This window comes from Candoia aspera, chromosome 1 (genome assembly GCF_035149785.1).
Source record: "Candoia aspera isolate rCanAsp1 chromosome 1, rCanAsp1.hap2, whole genome shotgun sequence".
NCBI lineage: Eukaryota > Metazoa > Chordata > Lepidosauria > Squamata > Boidae > Candoia > Candoia aspera.
Genome location: NC_086153.1, coordinates 242512849 through 242529148, shown reverse-complemented (window position 1 = coordinate 242529148; position 16300 = coordinate 242512849). Strand labels below are relative to the sequence as shown.

The following is a 16300-nucleotide window of genomic DNA, read 5'->3' as shown; positions in this document are numbered from 1 at the left end:
CTCACTAGATAACACTCCAGATAGATGGGACCTAGAGCATGCTCCTCCTGCATGACCTAATGGGATGGGTAGAAACAATGGGAGTAAGGCAGTCCCTTAAATCCCTTGGCCCCGTGCCATATAGGGTTTTATGGATAACCAGCACCTTGAATTGCACTCAAAAGCAAAACAGAAGCTGATGCAGTTTGCGAAGTAAAAGTATAATATGGACAAAGTAAGACACACTTAAAATTCCCCACAGTGCTGTATTCTGAACCAGCTGAAGCTTCTGGATGTTCTTCAAGGGCAGCTCCATGTAGAGTGCATTACAGTAATCCACTCAGGAGGTGACCAAAACCTGAGTGACCAAACGCAGTACTTCCTGGTCCAGGAAAGGGCACAATTGCTGCACAAAACAAAGCTGTGCAAAGTATCATCAGCATATACCTCACCCCATGCGGTTCAGTGACCTCACTCAGCGGCTTCAACAGGAGTAGGGAGAGAGTTGAGCCCTGAGGCACCCTAAATAAGAGGGTATGTGGGGCAGTCCTCTTCCCCCCATCAACACCAACTGAAACAGACTCCAGAGGAAGGAGAACCTGCATAATGCTGTGCTTCCTAAGCCAGTCCAGAAGGATATGATGGTCAATGATATTGAAAGCTGCTGAGAGACCAAGGAGTGCAAGGTTGGACACCCAACCCCCACCCTGCCCCCTCCAGAGCAAATCCACAAGTGCAAACAACGCTGTTTCCCTGGCCTGAAACCCGACTGGCAACCAAGTTCTCCAGGCTTATAGTCTTGGGGGACTTTAATCTGTCTTCTATGGGGGTAGAGTCGGAAGCAGCTTGGGAGTTTATAGTTGCCATAACAGCCATGGCACTGACTCAAGTAACTGAGGGCCTGATGCATAGCAGTGATCACACATTGGATCTGATCTTGCTGTCACAACAATGGCAATGTGATTTGAAGTTGAGGGAGATTTCCATGACTCCCTTGTCATGGTCAGATCACGTTCTGATTACCTTAGAGTGTTCTGGGGCTGCTCTCTGGTGTAGGGAGGCAGGACCTATTCAATTGGGCCATATCAAGTGCCTGATGAACCCAAAGGTATTCCAGAGGGAATCTGGGTTGTTCCCAAAGGTTTGGTGAATGGCCGAGCTGAAGCCTTAGCTGCTGCTTGTAATGAGAGGGTGACTGGGGCTTTGGATTAGATCAAGCCTATGAGGCCTCCTCCCTTCTTTGGATCCCAGGTCTTTCCTTGGTTCACGGAGGAGCTTAGGGAGATAAAGTGGAGGAGGAAACACCAGGAGCACTGCTAGACGGCACCAAGAAGCAAATCCAACCAAACACTATCTAGGGCCACTATTAAGGTCTATCTCATCAAGATAAGGATGGCAAAGCACCACTACTTTTCTACAAATAGCCACCCAGCACCTCTTTTGGGTGACTAGGTCCCTTTTCGTGCCAGAGATCTACTTACAGGGCCGTGAGGAAGATATGCTAGGCATCATGTGGATAAAATCACTCAGATTTTCTCCAAATTGGACTCTGGCTTTGATGCAGGTCCCTTGGAGCTGACTGAACCATTTATCTGTTTATCTGTTATCTGGACTGAGTTAAGCCTGCTAGTCTTGAGGAAATGAACAGGATTCTCGAGGTTGTAAGTTCTGCCACCTCACTGTTGGATCCATGTCCATCCTAGCTGTCTGAGGCTGCCCAAGAGATGACATGTGTTGGTTCTGGGTGGTGGTGAATGCATCCTTGAAACAGGGGCAGTTTCTTCCTTAAGAAGGCGGTGATCCCCCGCCCCCGCACCCAAGAAGCCATCCCTGGACCCAACCATTTTAGATGACTTTTGCCCTGCCTTCAACCTTCTTTGGAGAAGGGAGAAGGTGGTTGCCTTGCAGTTTTAGAGGGCCCTGAATTAAGCAGTTATCTTGCCTATTTACCTCTGTTTCTCATCTAAAAGTAGTGACACTTTGCTTGGAAAGAAAAATTACTTTACACTTTCAATTTCATAGACTAATGTTGGAAAGGGGAAAAGGCCATCTGTTAGAACATTCATTAAAAAGCAAATGGGATTTTTGAACCCAAAATCACTCATACAAGAAAAAGCCTAATGTCAGTGAATACCCATATTGAGTAGCAGCAGCATAGATCATTCAGACCAAAGGCTGATATTTTCTCAATTTTGGTAAAACTCAGAATCAGCAAGTTTTATTTCTTAAATCTAAAGTCTGTTAAACTGAGGTTTGTTGAATCAAGGGTTTACTATAGGAAGATAGATCTGAATGTGATCAAACCAGAATTAAATATTTTGAGGATCAGAGTTGAACTACAGTCAATGAGAGTAGTGCCAGTTTGGTGTAGTGGTTAAGGCATCACGCTAGAAACCGGGAAGCAGTGAGTCCTAGTCTTGTTTTAGGCACAAAGCCAGCTGGGTGAACTTGAGCCTGTCACTCTCTCTCAGTCCTAGGAAGGAGGCAAGGGCAAACCACTTTCAAAATCTTGTCAAGAAAACTGCAGGGACTTGTCCAGGCAGTCACCAGGAGTCAACACTGACTCCAAGGCACCAGAGGAAAAAAAAGAGTAGAAAGGGGATTGAGTAGAATTTTTTTGTCATTGATTTTAAAAGGCCCAACAACTCAATTTGGATCTAGAGTATCCTACCAAAAATCTGCCTGATGATGCAAGGGGCTCTTATATTTTATCACATAGAGTTAATTTATTAATTTTATTCTTTAACTTCAAGTATCTGTTTTTCAATTTTATTTGTTTTAATTGTCCTAAACTGCCCAGAGTCATATGAATGGGGCAGCAGAGAAATAATTAAAATAAATACTTTCCAATTTTTCTAAGCAGCATCATAGCCACATTACTCACCAGAAAGATTTGAACAATGTAGACATGTAGAGTGATTCTAAAACACAAGAACTGTGGTACCATACCAATAAAACAAAAGCCTTCCTTGCAATCATACAAAAATACTAATAACAAGCAAAATCTAGCCACAATAGATATTGATGTGCCTGGTGGCCAAAGACTGGCATGCCATCTATTAATCTTATTTGTAGGTTTCAATTTACATTGGACTGGCCTTGGACATGAGTTATTTCATTCTTGTTACTAGAATGTAGGCTATTATATTCAATGTTTTATATTTGTCTACTAGAAAGTAACATTGGGTCATACAAGTTAACCAGTCCATAGTTGTTGTATCATTACTATTCCAAATGTTCCTCAGCATGGCTGGGTTGAGAATTCTGGGTGTTTTGGACCAGCAATTCTGGAGGACACTGGGTTGTAGAAGGCAATGTTAAGCTCAACAGTTTATAACTACTATGCTAAGGAATGCTGGCAAAATTAATATGCCAATTAAGAGTTTTCCCACAGGAAAGTGTTTCAATATACAAGCATAATCTGGCCTTCAGAAATGCAAACAAGGGCAAGACTTTTCAAATATAAAATAAGGCTTGTTCTTTCCACATTCTAGGCATACAACAAGGGTCTTATAAGGGCTGACCTCATCCACCAGAACAGATATCAGTGCTGCTAAAAATATAGCACTGTGAAACTCTGCTTGGTACCTCCAGATTCCTCCTCCACACTTCACTGTAGCAAGAGAAGACTCAAAGCTTTGTGCGGCTCATTATTTAACTACCTTTGGGGGAGGAAGAAAGAATAGTTTTCTAATATATGAGCACAAAATGGAGGAGAAAAGGCAAGCATAGATAATATGGGTTGGTACAGCTTAGCGAATGAAAAAATTGCACTTTGGATCAGTACAGGATTTCTGACAGGTGACCATCCAGCTGTTTGAAGACCTCTAGCAAAGGAGAACTCACCACTTCATTTGGCAACTCAGCTAATATAGTCAGGAAGTTCCTTCTAGCCAGAACCTTCTTTCTGATACTGTTAACCCACAGGTTTTGCTCCTGCCCTGTAGGGTAGTAAGTCCACATCATTTTCTGTGTGACAAACCTTCATATCACACTTCATTCATCTCTTTTGTAGGCTAACATACCCTGATATTTTTATTATTCCTCATAGGGCTTGGTTTTCAATTCCTTCATCATCACTGAATTTGCTCCGATTTGTTACTATCATTTTTGAATTTTGATGCTGAGAACTAGACATGGTATTCCAACTGAAATCTGACCAGGCAATAGGGCAATTACCTCCCATAATCTGGACTCTTTGCTCCTGTTAACCTCTTTTCAGGAGTTACTATATATGGAGGAGTAGTAGTAGTAGTAGTAGTAGTAGTAATAATAATAATATACACAAAACAGTAGCATCATGAAGATAATCTTATTAAACCTCATGGGGCTTTCAAGGAAATAAATTATGATCATAATATGAATGTAAGAAATTATACTGAGCATATTATAAAAGGTGGAAAAGGCAATTATGTTTGGAATGGTCAGCGGTAAAAGGAAATGAGGCTGCCAAAAAACACGGTGCCTAGATACCTTCAAAGCCGACACCAGCCAGAGCATAAAACAACTGAAAAAAGTGGTACAAGATCGGAAAAAGTGGAGGGAGCTGGTCTACAGAATTGCCAAGAATCGGACACGATTGAACAGAAAGCATCATCATCATCATCATATTATTATTATTATTATTATAAATATGTGGATACTGCTATTTACAGAGTGAAGGAAGCAACAGTTGCATGGCGGACAGGAGGGAAGCAACAGTTCTCGTTACTGAAGCCTCTGAGGAGAATGGAACGTTTATCTAGGAATAGACCACTTGGCCACCTCCAACACTGGCAAAGAACAGCATGCACTATGATCCAAAAATAGATGTGAATTTTAATCCTTTCAAATGGAAGGGCGTCTCCCTGGACTAAAAGAAAAACAAAGTCCCATAATGCAAACCAGAAATCATAATTAAAGCAGCAAAGCAAACCAGGAGCAATGGCGATACACATTACATGGAAATAATTCTATTGAAATAATTTGACCTTCCACATTAGAGCAGTTAGGCTCGTGGCCAAAACTGCAACCGACCTGGCCGTCTCCAACATTTCCCTGGGACATCTGTGACAGATTTATACAGGAAAAACCATATCAAATACACAGAGGCAAGCTTTTCCCTGGGAAAAAAACAATTCATTCACCAGAAATTCAGCAACAAATGTTGTTACTTCTGCTATTAATTAGAGCATATTTGTGTACATAAAATATAAAAGAATGTTATTCTTTTAAAATGATATAGTTACTTCTTTGTAATCAAACTGAAGGTAACTTGAAAACACAACTGCTCAATCTGGCACATTCCTGCTTCACAGCATTTGTACTGAAGTATTCAACAGCAAACAACTTTTGTCTTACTGTCCAAAGACAGCTTCTATCTATGGAGTCAACAGGGGTAAAATTCAACTTCACAAAGCTTCTATTAGCCCAGCAGGTGACAGCACCTAGCTAACCTTGGCTGATCTCAAAAAGCTAAGCAAAATCAGACCTGGCTATTACTTTGATGATAGACACCAGAAATCTCAGGGTTATAGGCTAGATTGGGAAGTTGAGAGAGCATTCGGGAAGCAGGTAGTGGTAAATACACGTAACACCTTTGTTGCGTGAGCTGCACTGGGTTCCAGTTTGCTTCCGGGTCCAGTTCAAGGTGTTGGTTATTACCTTTAAAGCCCTACATGGCATGGGGCCAGGCTACCTGAGGGACCGTCTCATCCCTATTACATCGACCCGCCCCACCCGGTCATGCAGGGAGGGCATGTTACCAACCCCATCTATAAAAGAATTTCATCTAGCGGGGTCTCAGAAGCGAGCCTTCTCTGCAGTAGCTCCCGCCCTTTGGAACATCCTTCCCCCAGAGGTGAGGCAGGCCCCTTTGCTCCTGGACTTTTGAAAAAGATTAAAGACCTGGTTTTGTCAGCAGGCTTAGAATGGGAGGGGGAACAGTCATACCTGGGGATGGCTAGTACCCTAAAGTGATCTTTGATGGACCTGCTACACTCACGGACTGATTAACAACTTTTAGCCATTTAGATTCTATTATATCTCTATTTTATTGTATTACTGTATTTGTAATTGTTCTGAATTTTAATCCTGTTTTACTGTAAACTGCCCAGAGTCCCCCCGTGTGGGGGAGATGGGCGGTGATAAAGTTTGATAAATAAATTGATAAATAAATACCACTTCTGCATTGCTGCCAAGAAATGTATCTGCATTGTCACCAGGAGTCAAGCTTAACTCAAGGGAATATTAATATTTTGTTTTATTAAGCTGTCTTAAGATCAGACTTATCTATCCAGCCCCATATTGTGGCTTTGATAGGCAAAAGTTCTTAGGGAGGGTCTTGGGCAGAGGTCTCTCCCAGAATTGAATCCGGGAACTTCTGTAAGCAAAAGTGATTTATTACTGAGCTCCAGTCACTACGGTCATTTTGTGTTTTACAACCACACTTGAAATATTCAGTGACAAAATACATTAAGGAGTGTAATCTCTTGCTTGGGTTGTTATGAATTACTATAAACTGAACTTGAAATGAACCTTGAAAACAAGCTGTGTTAACTCAAGTTGTCTGAAGAGAAGACCTGTATTATTCTTTCTCCCAATATGGGTAAAACATTTAAGATAAGCAAACCCATGAATTATTTTTAAAAGAAAAAAATCTACAATTGTCAGAGGAGAATGTTATGTTTGGAAATTAGCAAACATTAACATGTATCCCTAGAACACTGTCATAACATGTATCCCTAGAGCACTGTCAGCATAAGCAAATATAATCAAACTAGGTTTCAAACTGTAGTTTTGAGATGCATTTGGCTGTGAGTATCTACCCTCTGAACTGATAACAGCCAAACAGAGACAGTGGTTCCAGATGAAAATGAGCAAGAAAAAACTTAAGACTCCTACACGTGGGTTCTATAATTATTATGCTGCTGCAAGGATATTTCTCTCTGCCTTATTTTTACAGACCTGTGAAATGGAGAAAACCTAGCAGCCCCAAGATTGGACATCTTAAATTACATCTGCACAGAGCTTTAGGATACTTCATACTTAAGATACTGTCATAAGACACCATAATTGGATTATACATTGCACTAAGTCATAGCTTGTTTAGATACCTACTATAACTAAAGCCACACTTTTCAGATAAAAACAAACATTATGGCTTAGTGTGATTATTTTTATATGTATCCTAGCTTACTGTCAAGTAAGACATTCCTTGTCTTTATCATGTCTTCTAAACTTGGAATCCAGGTTGGCTGCTACCTTTCAAATCCAGGCTTATTTTGGAGCCACAAACCAGGATCCCAAGTTCGGAATCATAGTAAGTTATGACCTCCTGGCTTTATTTTCTCACATGGTGGAAAGAAATTAGTCCAATGAATGAAGTCAACCAGGACAAGTTAGAAAGTTTGCTTCACCACTGCAATCATCTTCTGTGTGTACAGAGTAACATTTTGTCTTTCTTGGACTAATGGAGACATCATATGATTACTGATTCTTTTGGACAAGCCCTGTATGTCCTTTTCCCTTCCATTTTAAGAATTAATCATCATGTATTAATACTCTCTTCCTCAGGGTATTGCTAACCACGTGTACCCCTGAATAGAAGCAATGAAAAAGCAGGAGGAATTTCCTTCAGGTAGAGAAGGAAGAAAACTGTACAAGTTTTAGGTCACCTATAAATCACATTATAACCGTACATCAGCCCAGAATTGGCTTTCATTTTTCCTGAGACCAAATGAAAAACAAACCAACCCCCTAAATAAATAAAATGATTTCAGTGGCACTATAGTTTTGTGTAATTCAATAATACTCATAAGGGGAGTTGTTTATTACCACGAATGTCCTCCCTGCTACCTTCTTTTAACCTCCCAACATGGTACCTTTGCATCTTTTTTTTCTTTCTCCTTTTGTTTTATTTTTATGTTTCCCCAGAAATGATCCCAAATTCATTCAGCTTCTGGGGGGAAAGCATGTGTGGGGAGGGCATGAAGAACAATTCTACTCTGTAGGCCACTTCGGGGAGGGGGGTGGAATCCCATTTTAATTTTGAATTTTATATTATAGTAATAAGCATACTCTCACATTGCAGCAATCAAACATCTATAATTTGGAAGGAAAAGAAAATTTTAAAGTAAAACAAAACAAAAGGCTAGAAAGCTTGTTCTGAAAATATAAAAAATTATGATAACCCTGACTAAATAACCTATATTTAGGCATAGTGACTGTTGCAAGAAACAAATCATTCTTTGTGATAGCTTAAGGAAAAACTATGCCCTTGCTATTAAAATATTGTCTTTTCATCAAGGATGACACATGTGATTTTATTTCTGTCGTTTTAAATTTTTAAATTAGGATAGTGCTATGTTTTTCAATGGCAGGGGGAAGGCATTCATGGGGCATTCACTGAACATCAAAGTATAGAATTCCTGAGAGGGTAAAATATAAATGTTTCTATAACAGCTGTCAAGAAGATCAGAAGCCACTTCTTTAGAATCTTTCTTTTCTTTTCCTTTTTCTATACAGTATTTCTTTTTCACTTTCTTATTACTTTTCTTTATTCTTCTTTAATCCAAAATTTGTACTGTTTTTAATTCTGTTAAAAAACTTCTTCAATAAAAATTATTTTTTAAAAAAGTACTAGAATTCTTGGTGCCCATTAGATCTCTGGAAAGATGTGGCAGCTTTGGAAAAGAGTTAAGAGACTGTACTAAAGAACCCACCCTCACAGCAGTCTAGCCTCTATCTTTTTACGAAATAACCAAGACTTTCTTCCTACAAAAGGCAACATCCAAATCTTCCAAAATCCTTGTGTGCATAACAAAGCCATAAGGGCCAGCTAAATAAAGTAGATTAGAACTTGCAAAATTTAGTAACATATAATCCAGCTGACTATACTGTAGATAAGCAATTAAAACAACATAGTAATAGAAGACCTTCTGTTTTAAAATTGACAACTACAGAGATCATGAATGAGGATCCTAATTACAGCCCTTGACCAGGAAATTGCCAATAGCTAATCCAAATGTATATAATCACACTGAAATAAAAATGCCACTATACATTCCTCAAACTCTTGTTTTAGGTCCAAATCATGTTTACAGCCACCACAGGAAAAAGAAAATAGATGTGTGAAGTCTGGGAGTGGAAGACACAATGGAAATACATTGAAAGTTGCTACTTGTAATCATATTACCCACTTTTCCGTGTTAAATGCATGCTCTTGACCTAGACAGCTGCCCCAGCCTGAATTAGAGACAGAGATGTGTGAGGAATATTTTAGTTATCTGACAGATAAAGTTGCTTGGATTCCCTTGGAATTAGATTCTGATTAGGAAAGTCCTGCTGAGGGGGCTAAGGTATAGCCTTGCATGTTTAGCTGGGATGAGTTTGAAACTGTAACTCCTGAAGTAGACCAAATCCTCAGGGATTGTGAACCCAACCACTTTAGATCCATGTCCCTCCTGGTTCATGAAGGCAGCCCAGGAGGTGACAGGGTTAGTCCCCTTGAAGGAGGTGATGGTGTGCTCTCTCCTCAAGAAGCCATTGCTGGACCCAACAGTCCTAGACAACTTTCATCCGAACTCCAATCTTCCCTTTTTGGGTAAGGTTGTTGAGAAGGTGGTCAGGGTGTGACCCCAGAAGGCCCTCCAGGAAACAGATTATCTAGACTCTTTTCAGTCAGGCTTCAGATTGCAGCATAGTATTGGGACAGTATGGATCATGGTTGCTGATAACCTCTGGGGGGACCAGGACAGAGTGATGAAACTGTCCTGATTCTCCTTGATCTCTCAGTAGCTTTCAATATCATGGATTACAATATCCTCTGGGACTGCCTTTGGGGGTTTGAAGTGGGGTGTTTCAGTAATTCTGCTTTCTCTGTGGGTAACTCTGGGATGCCCCAGGGATTGACACGGTTGCCTCTTTTGTTTAGCATCTACATGAGGCCACCAACCACCTGTTCATTAGATCCATGTTTTTTCATCCAATCTCATCCATGGGTTTGGGATGGATTTATTTATTTCGTGTCCAGATCAAACTGTGCTCTGCCAAAATGTAGCCACTGCCACAGTTTTATCATTAGCTTGCTGTAGGTCATTGACAGTACAAGGCTCCGGCAATAATTGGCACACCATCAGATGCGCCGGATTTGGATTTCTCCACATTCACATAATATATTGCTGTCAGCCAGCAACCCCCACTTAAATAGATTCGTCTTACACTTTGGTACCCCCACCCTCATCCTATTCATTGTCCTCCAAACTGTATACAGGAGAGCAACATCCAAGTTAACATTCCAAGTTCCAAAGATGACCAATAAAATATAAAGCAATCCAACAAGATTAAGATTATAATTTGGGGTATCATTAGAGGAAAAAATGGATATAACAGTTTTAAGTTGTTAACAGGATTAGTTATTCACTCTAAGCTAACAGTTGTGATAGGGAAACAGATTTAGACTAAATAAATGGGAAACCACAGCTGAGTAAATATTTACTAAACAGCAGCTGAGCACTAGAACAAGCCATCAAGTAGGATCACATCTCTCTGAGTCTTCAATAAATGGTTTGACTGTTTGTCAGATATACTTTAGGAACACAACATTAAGTTTAATAGTAAAGGATTACAGCATGGGGGAAGCTTCCTGTAGCCTGATAGTCACATACAGTATGACCCTTAGTTACAAAAAAAGGGGAGGAGGGAGATAGAACTTCAAACACTGTCTAAAGTACAAGTATACTGGCCTTCAGGAGCACAGGTGTGAGCTAACCCTCAATAATATTCAGTTGAATGGAGATCAAAGGACAAAAGCAGTTGCATCAATTCAGCTGCTATGGGAACAAGCATAATGTTGACAATGTTAGCAGCAGCATAGATATTTTTTAAAGAATATAAAGCTGCCCTTAATTCTTTATTATTAGTTATATTATGAATGCTATATTATGAAGTATATTATGAGTCAGAGAGATGGCAAAATCCCCAATGGTACATCTGATGCCTCTCCTTCTACTTCCAATGTTCATGAGATTTAAGAGACAGTTCCAGAGTTCTCAAAAACAACCCAGAAGTGATACAACAGTAGGAGATGAAGGTTCAGTTCAGATGTTGCTCCAGTCATGGTTTGGGGGATTAGGAATGTATCATGAGCCTGTATGTCCACCTCTCCCTTACCCTCATCAATTGTCTCCTTCATTCAAGAGTCCTTATGTAAATCCATAAGCTGCTACATTTCAACTTTGCTGATGGGAGAGATTCTTCAACACACCTGAAAATAATAGAATAGTTGCAAGAATACAGGTGGGACATCCAACTGCTCTGTAACATCTCACCTTTGTTCTCAGATCATCAGCAGCTGCCATGAGACAGCTGACTTACTGTGCCTAAAGACTGCTCAAGTTTTTAAGCCAGTGTTAAATCTTGGTGTGTACAGCAGCAAGAACTATATGCATTTAAACTTTATTTTGCATCCCTCATTTCCCGTACCTCCAAGTATACACTGCCATAATTAATTACAGGTTGCTTAAATTGGAAAGGACTGGAAAGGTCAGTTTAGTAGAATGAAAGATTTGTAGATGGACAGAGCTATTTAGTTGCATCCTTAAATACCTCTCAAGAAGAATCTGCTAGTTTATTCACACTGGAATTTATAAGATTAAAATAAAAAAACAGGAGGAGGACTTCTTGTGTGATTATACAATCAACCTTTATACTGCTTTTCTTTTTCCATAGCCTCCAAACAAGCTTCTCACTGACTTCACAAAGCAGCCATTTGGGGAGGGAGGGTGTGTTCAGCTTCATAATTCTTGTTGTCTTCAATGGCGCTGCGGGTTAAACCGCTGAGCTGTTGATCGGAAGGTCGGCGGTTCGAAACCGCGCGGCGGGGTGAGCTCCCGTTGTTAATCCCAGCTCCTGCTCACCTAGCAGTTCGAAAACATGCAAATGTGAGTAGATCAATAGGTACCGCTTCGGCGGGAAGGTAACGGCGTTCCGAGTCGTCATGCTGGCCACATGACCCGGAAGTGTCTATGACAACGCCGGCTCCAAGGCTTAGAAACGGAGATGAGCACCGCCCCCTAGAGTCGGATTCGACTGGACTTTACGTCAAGGGAAACCTTTACCTTTACCTTCAATGCCAATACACAGATAAACCAATGAACACTGAGAACTAAGAGAACAGACTTGCCTACTGACCGCTGGATTTGCGGATGCTTCTAAGAATCCTTCTGACTCCCTTACACTTTTGTTTGCCTGGAAGCCACAGAATATCTGGGGATACTTTCAAACAGGATCTTTAGAGGCTCAGCTCTTAATCATGATTAACATGATTTACAACATGGGCTAACTTCTATGCCCTCAATATTTCACTTGTCCTCAGCAATCACTTTTCACTTGCTGGTCAGGATTAAAGTTCTTGGTTCTGTGATTCCTCCAACTGTGAATTTAGCAAATTGCACACCCAGCACAGTTCCTGGGGGCTATTGCTTGATAACAGATAGTTCTATTATAGGAAGAGCAGAGGTAAATATTTATCTAAACGTAAATCCCAGCTAGCATAAGAGCACCATGGAATGGCCTTGATTGAAATGTTATTGGCAAAGCCATTTGCAGCTGGAAACATAATTTATTTCTCCCTGCTTCCCTCTAATTTGCAAGCACTTTTTTGGCAAGTGGTTGTTTATAAGAATTTGCTAACTCATTGTGCCCAATACCAATCACAGATGCTCTGTGGAAGTGAGAGAAAGGAGACATGTGTGCTAATATTCATTAATAGGATCATTTTCCATAATTTCTTACTCTGGAAAAATGCAAAAATTATCTCCATTATTGTTTTTCCCATGTTCTGCTTCTTTACACGCCAAGCTACTTCTAGGCTACCTTTTCTCTCATCACTTTTCAGAACAGAGCTGTTCCCCCCACCCCACAACTATTTTATCACAGGCTACAGTATGTTTTGTTTTTTCTTTCTCGAAATGTTGTCACAGTTAGCCTCTTTAATTCAGAAGGAGCTTCCATAAGTGAAGTTAAAGGATAATTCATGAACTCAGTTGGTGCATGCACGAAAACTAATCTGACAGCCTTTCTCCACCCTCTCCTTCTCTTCTGTCTTCAGACCTAGGATTCTATGGATGGATAGATATACCAAGAGCACATAGATATATTCATGCCACTCTTTATGTAACTAACCATGAAAAAAAATCCATTTAAGAATGAGATTCCAAGATTACTTCAATTTTTCAAACATATTAAATGTATGTATGTATGTCTGTATGTATTGTGCCGTCAGGTTGTTGTTAACTCTTATAGACTACATTAACAGATTTTCTCCATGATGAGCTATCCCTAACCTGGCCTTTCAGGTCTCCCAACGGTGCACCCGTTGCCACTGTATGTGTGTGTGTGTGTGTGGATGGATACACACACATACACTCTCTCTCTCTCTATACAGATAAAATCATGGTAAGAAATAGTCTTGATTGACTCAGCTCTTCAGAAGTTGTTTATTTAGAATTCACAGAGATTCCAAACCAGATGTTTGTAAACTGATCTAGCTCCTTTCACTGTTCTGTGAATTCTGGTTCATTTGTAGGAAAACCTGGTGGGGGAAAGCTGATCTAGTCAACTGCATGGGTTCATATATTGTACTAAATCAAAACACTGGGTGTTTGATTTGGGAAACAGGGCTATGTGTGAAACCAGCCACTGGGATTTATAAACTACAAATTTATTTATAAGGACACCCAACTCACAACAGTGACTCTGGGTGGTGTACAAGGATTAAAACACAAACTGCAACATATAAACTTATGGTTTAGTTGTTCAAAAAGTGATAGTTAATCACACTGGGACTAACGTAATAAATAAACCCAGCCGTAATCTATTACCCTTTCTCTTTTCATAGTTTAATGAACAGCACAGGGCTCAGATGTGAGAAGCATCAAAAAATGACACAGCTTGGAAACAGTGTAATTCTAGCATGCATAGGATAAAAGAAAATACACAATAATTGTTTTATTTAAGATTGTATGAACTTCAAAATAAAATGTCCCGAAGAATCCCTATGAATAAGAGTTTTAGCATTGTATACGTTTTACTCCGAAGTAAGTTGAACGGTGTTTATTCCCAGGTAATAGAGAAAATTCAAGAAACAGGCATAAAAAATCTTGCTCTTTACTTCTAAGCCCTGACTTATCTGAGAGGATAGCATGTAAACATTTCTGTACTGCTTCTCAAGTGGTCTACAATTAACTGGGGCAAACATAATAGTTTCAGATGAGCATTTAGCAGATACAGATATCTTAGCCCTCTTTCTCAACAAGTACTCAACCTTATTATCGTTTCAGTGCTCGGTAATGCTATCCAAACTGTGAAGTCTGTCTATTCAGTTGGTTGTACAGTTACAGTGCTGCACAGCAATTAGGTTTAGAGATGTTTTTTAGGGTTTCACACTATTTTTATCCCTACAGATTTTTTTTTTTTAATCAAGGGTCAATCCTCAAAGTCTGAGGGTGAAAACTTAATTCCCTATCCGTATGAATTCACTAAGTGAATTCAAATTTGGAGATAGAACTCAAAAGCGATGCCTGGAACATGTTCTGTTAGCAGCTTTATGGTAGAACATTGGAATTAAGAATTAAAGGGATCCATGTCTCTCCTCCAGAATCCCATCTCAAAGTGAATAGGAACCATCAATTTCCTACAACTCAGCTCCCAATGTTTAGCAAAAATCATCTCTGAAGATCTGAATTTCTTCTCTACTTGAAACCACAAGAACTTGAAAAAACTCAAGACCTTCTGAGATTTGGGGTGTGGTTGGTGCAATAACCAAGGAGAAAAGATGAGATCATGAAAGGCAGTCTAAAAAAAATGCTGCAAGCCTTCCATTTTAAACCAACATTCACATGAAGATGTTCAATTTCTTCTTACACAGACACGAACACTCCTCCTCCCAACCACTTCAGTTCTCAGGCTGAGATCTACAATTATTTCCATAATTCATTAAATGACACAAAGAAGCAAAATGCTAGATTGTTTTCCAACACTTGTTTTGGAAAAGAAAGAAATGAAATCCCACTTAGACATACCCACTTAGACACTGTTCCAAAACCACCACCCCAAAATCTACTGGATACAAACTCCCCTAAAAAATAGCTGTTTTACTAAACAGGAAACTAATGGTTCCCACTAGATTTCTAGAGTGTAGCTGGCATGTATTCCAAGGGACAAGAAGTCTCTTGGAAATTCAAATCTTTTCTGCCCCAGGCAACAAAGCTCTTAAAACAGTCTCCTATTACATCAGCATTCAGTTGGGAGCTAGCAAAAACACTAACTTGAAAGTTGGTCAAGTCGAAGTTTCAAGACGCTACAAGTACAGGATGCACAAAAGATCACATGGCATCAAAGCCAAACGAGGATTCTCTACTTTATGTGTTGTTTTTAAAAGGACGTCAAGGGAGAGCCCTAAGAAATAAACATGCAGTTCTGAATCGTGTTTTGCAAGTAGGCGCGCGTTCGGCTCTCGGTTCTCCTCCCTTCCACCCCATACCCTGATTGCTTTCAGTTAAACCCGGGTCCTGAGCTCTGCTGCTCTCTTTCCACGCGACATCCCTTTCATGGTTGCAGCAGCGCCTTGCAGGAGAACGTGCCCTGCTCCCCGTACGAGGCGGCCATCCTTCCGCCCCGCCGAGGAGAAGTCGGGCGAAAAGGCTCGCGCTTCTGGTCTTCCTCCGGCACCGGGCGCGAGGTAACGCCAGGCTGGGCTCCGCTCTGAACCCGCTTCATTGTTTTGGTGGGAAAGGAAGGCGAGAAGAAAAGCCGCGAGCCCACACGACATTAATCACGGAAAGACACCACCAGCCCAGGACGGAGCAAGGAAGGCCCGGGAAGACGCCACTCACCCAGAAGACAAAATTGAAGACAAACAGCAGGTATTTGATGCACTTGGTACAGCCTTCCACTCCCATTGCTGCGGCGGGGATTTGGCCTCTTTTTGGAAATCAGGAGCTGCGGGTCCGGTTGCTGCGGGGTCGGAGATATTTCTTCCCCTTCAGGACCACAGATAGCCGAGCTGCCCCTTCTACAGTATTTTCCCGTTATTTCTCCTCCTTTGCTTGGCTTGCAGACACCTCCCTGGCCCCCAGCCAAAATGCTCCTCCCACTGGCTCGAGAGACGGCGAAGGAAAACGCACACTGCCTCCTAGAGGCCCTGGCTGCGGATGGCCGCCGCCGCCTGTCGACTGCGGAGGTGGAGGTTTGTGGGCTCCCCATGGGAAGACGAAAGAACCCATCCGTGGTCCCGGTGCGGGTTTGGGTGAAATCTAACTGCGGAGCTGGTTCTGTATTG

The 16300-nt window shown here is 40.9% G+C and overlaps 1 protein-coding gene across 1 annotated transcript in view; it reads right to left on the bottom strand.

The window, feature by feature from the left end:
- The window catches only part of CD81 (CD81 molecule), a 66974-nt gene extending 50880 nt beyond the window's left edge, over positions 1-16094 (bottom strand). Inside the window, exon 1 of the mRNA XM_063289345.1 lies at positions 15855-16094. Coding sequence (XP_063145415.1) covers positions 15855-15920 — 66 coding nt within the window. The 5' untranslated portion in view covers positions 15921-16094. The remainder of the gene's footprint in view (positions 1-15854) is intronic.
- Positions 16095-16300: the final 206 nt, after the last annotated feature.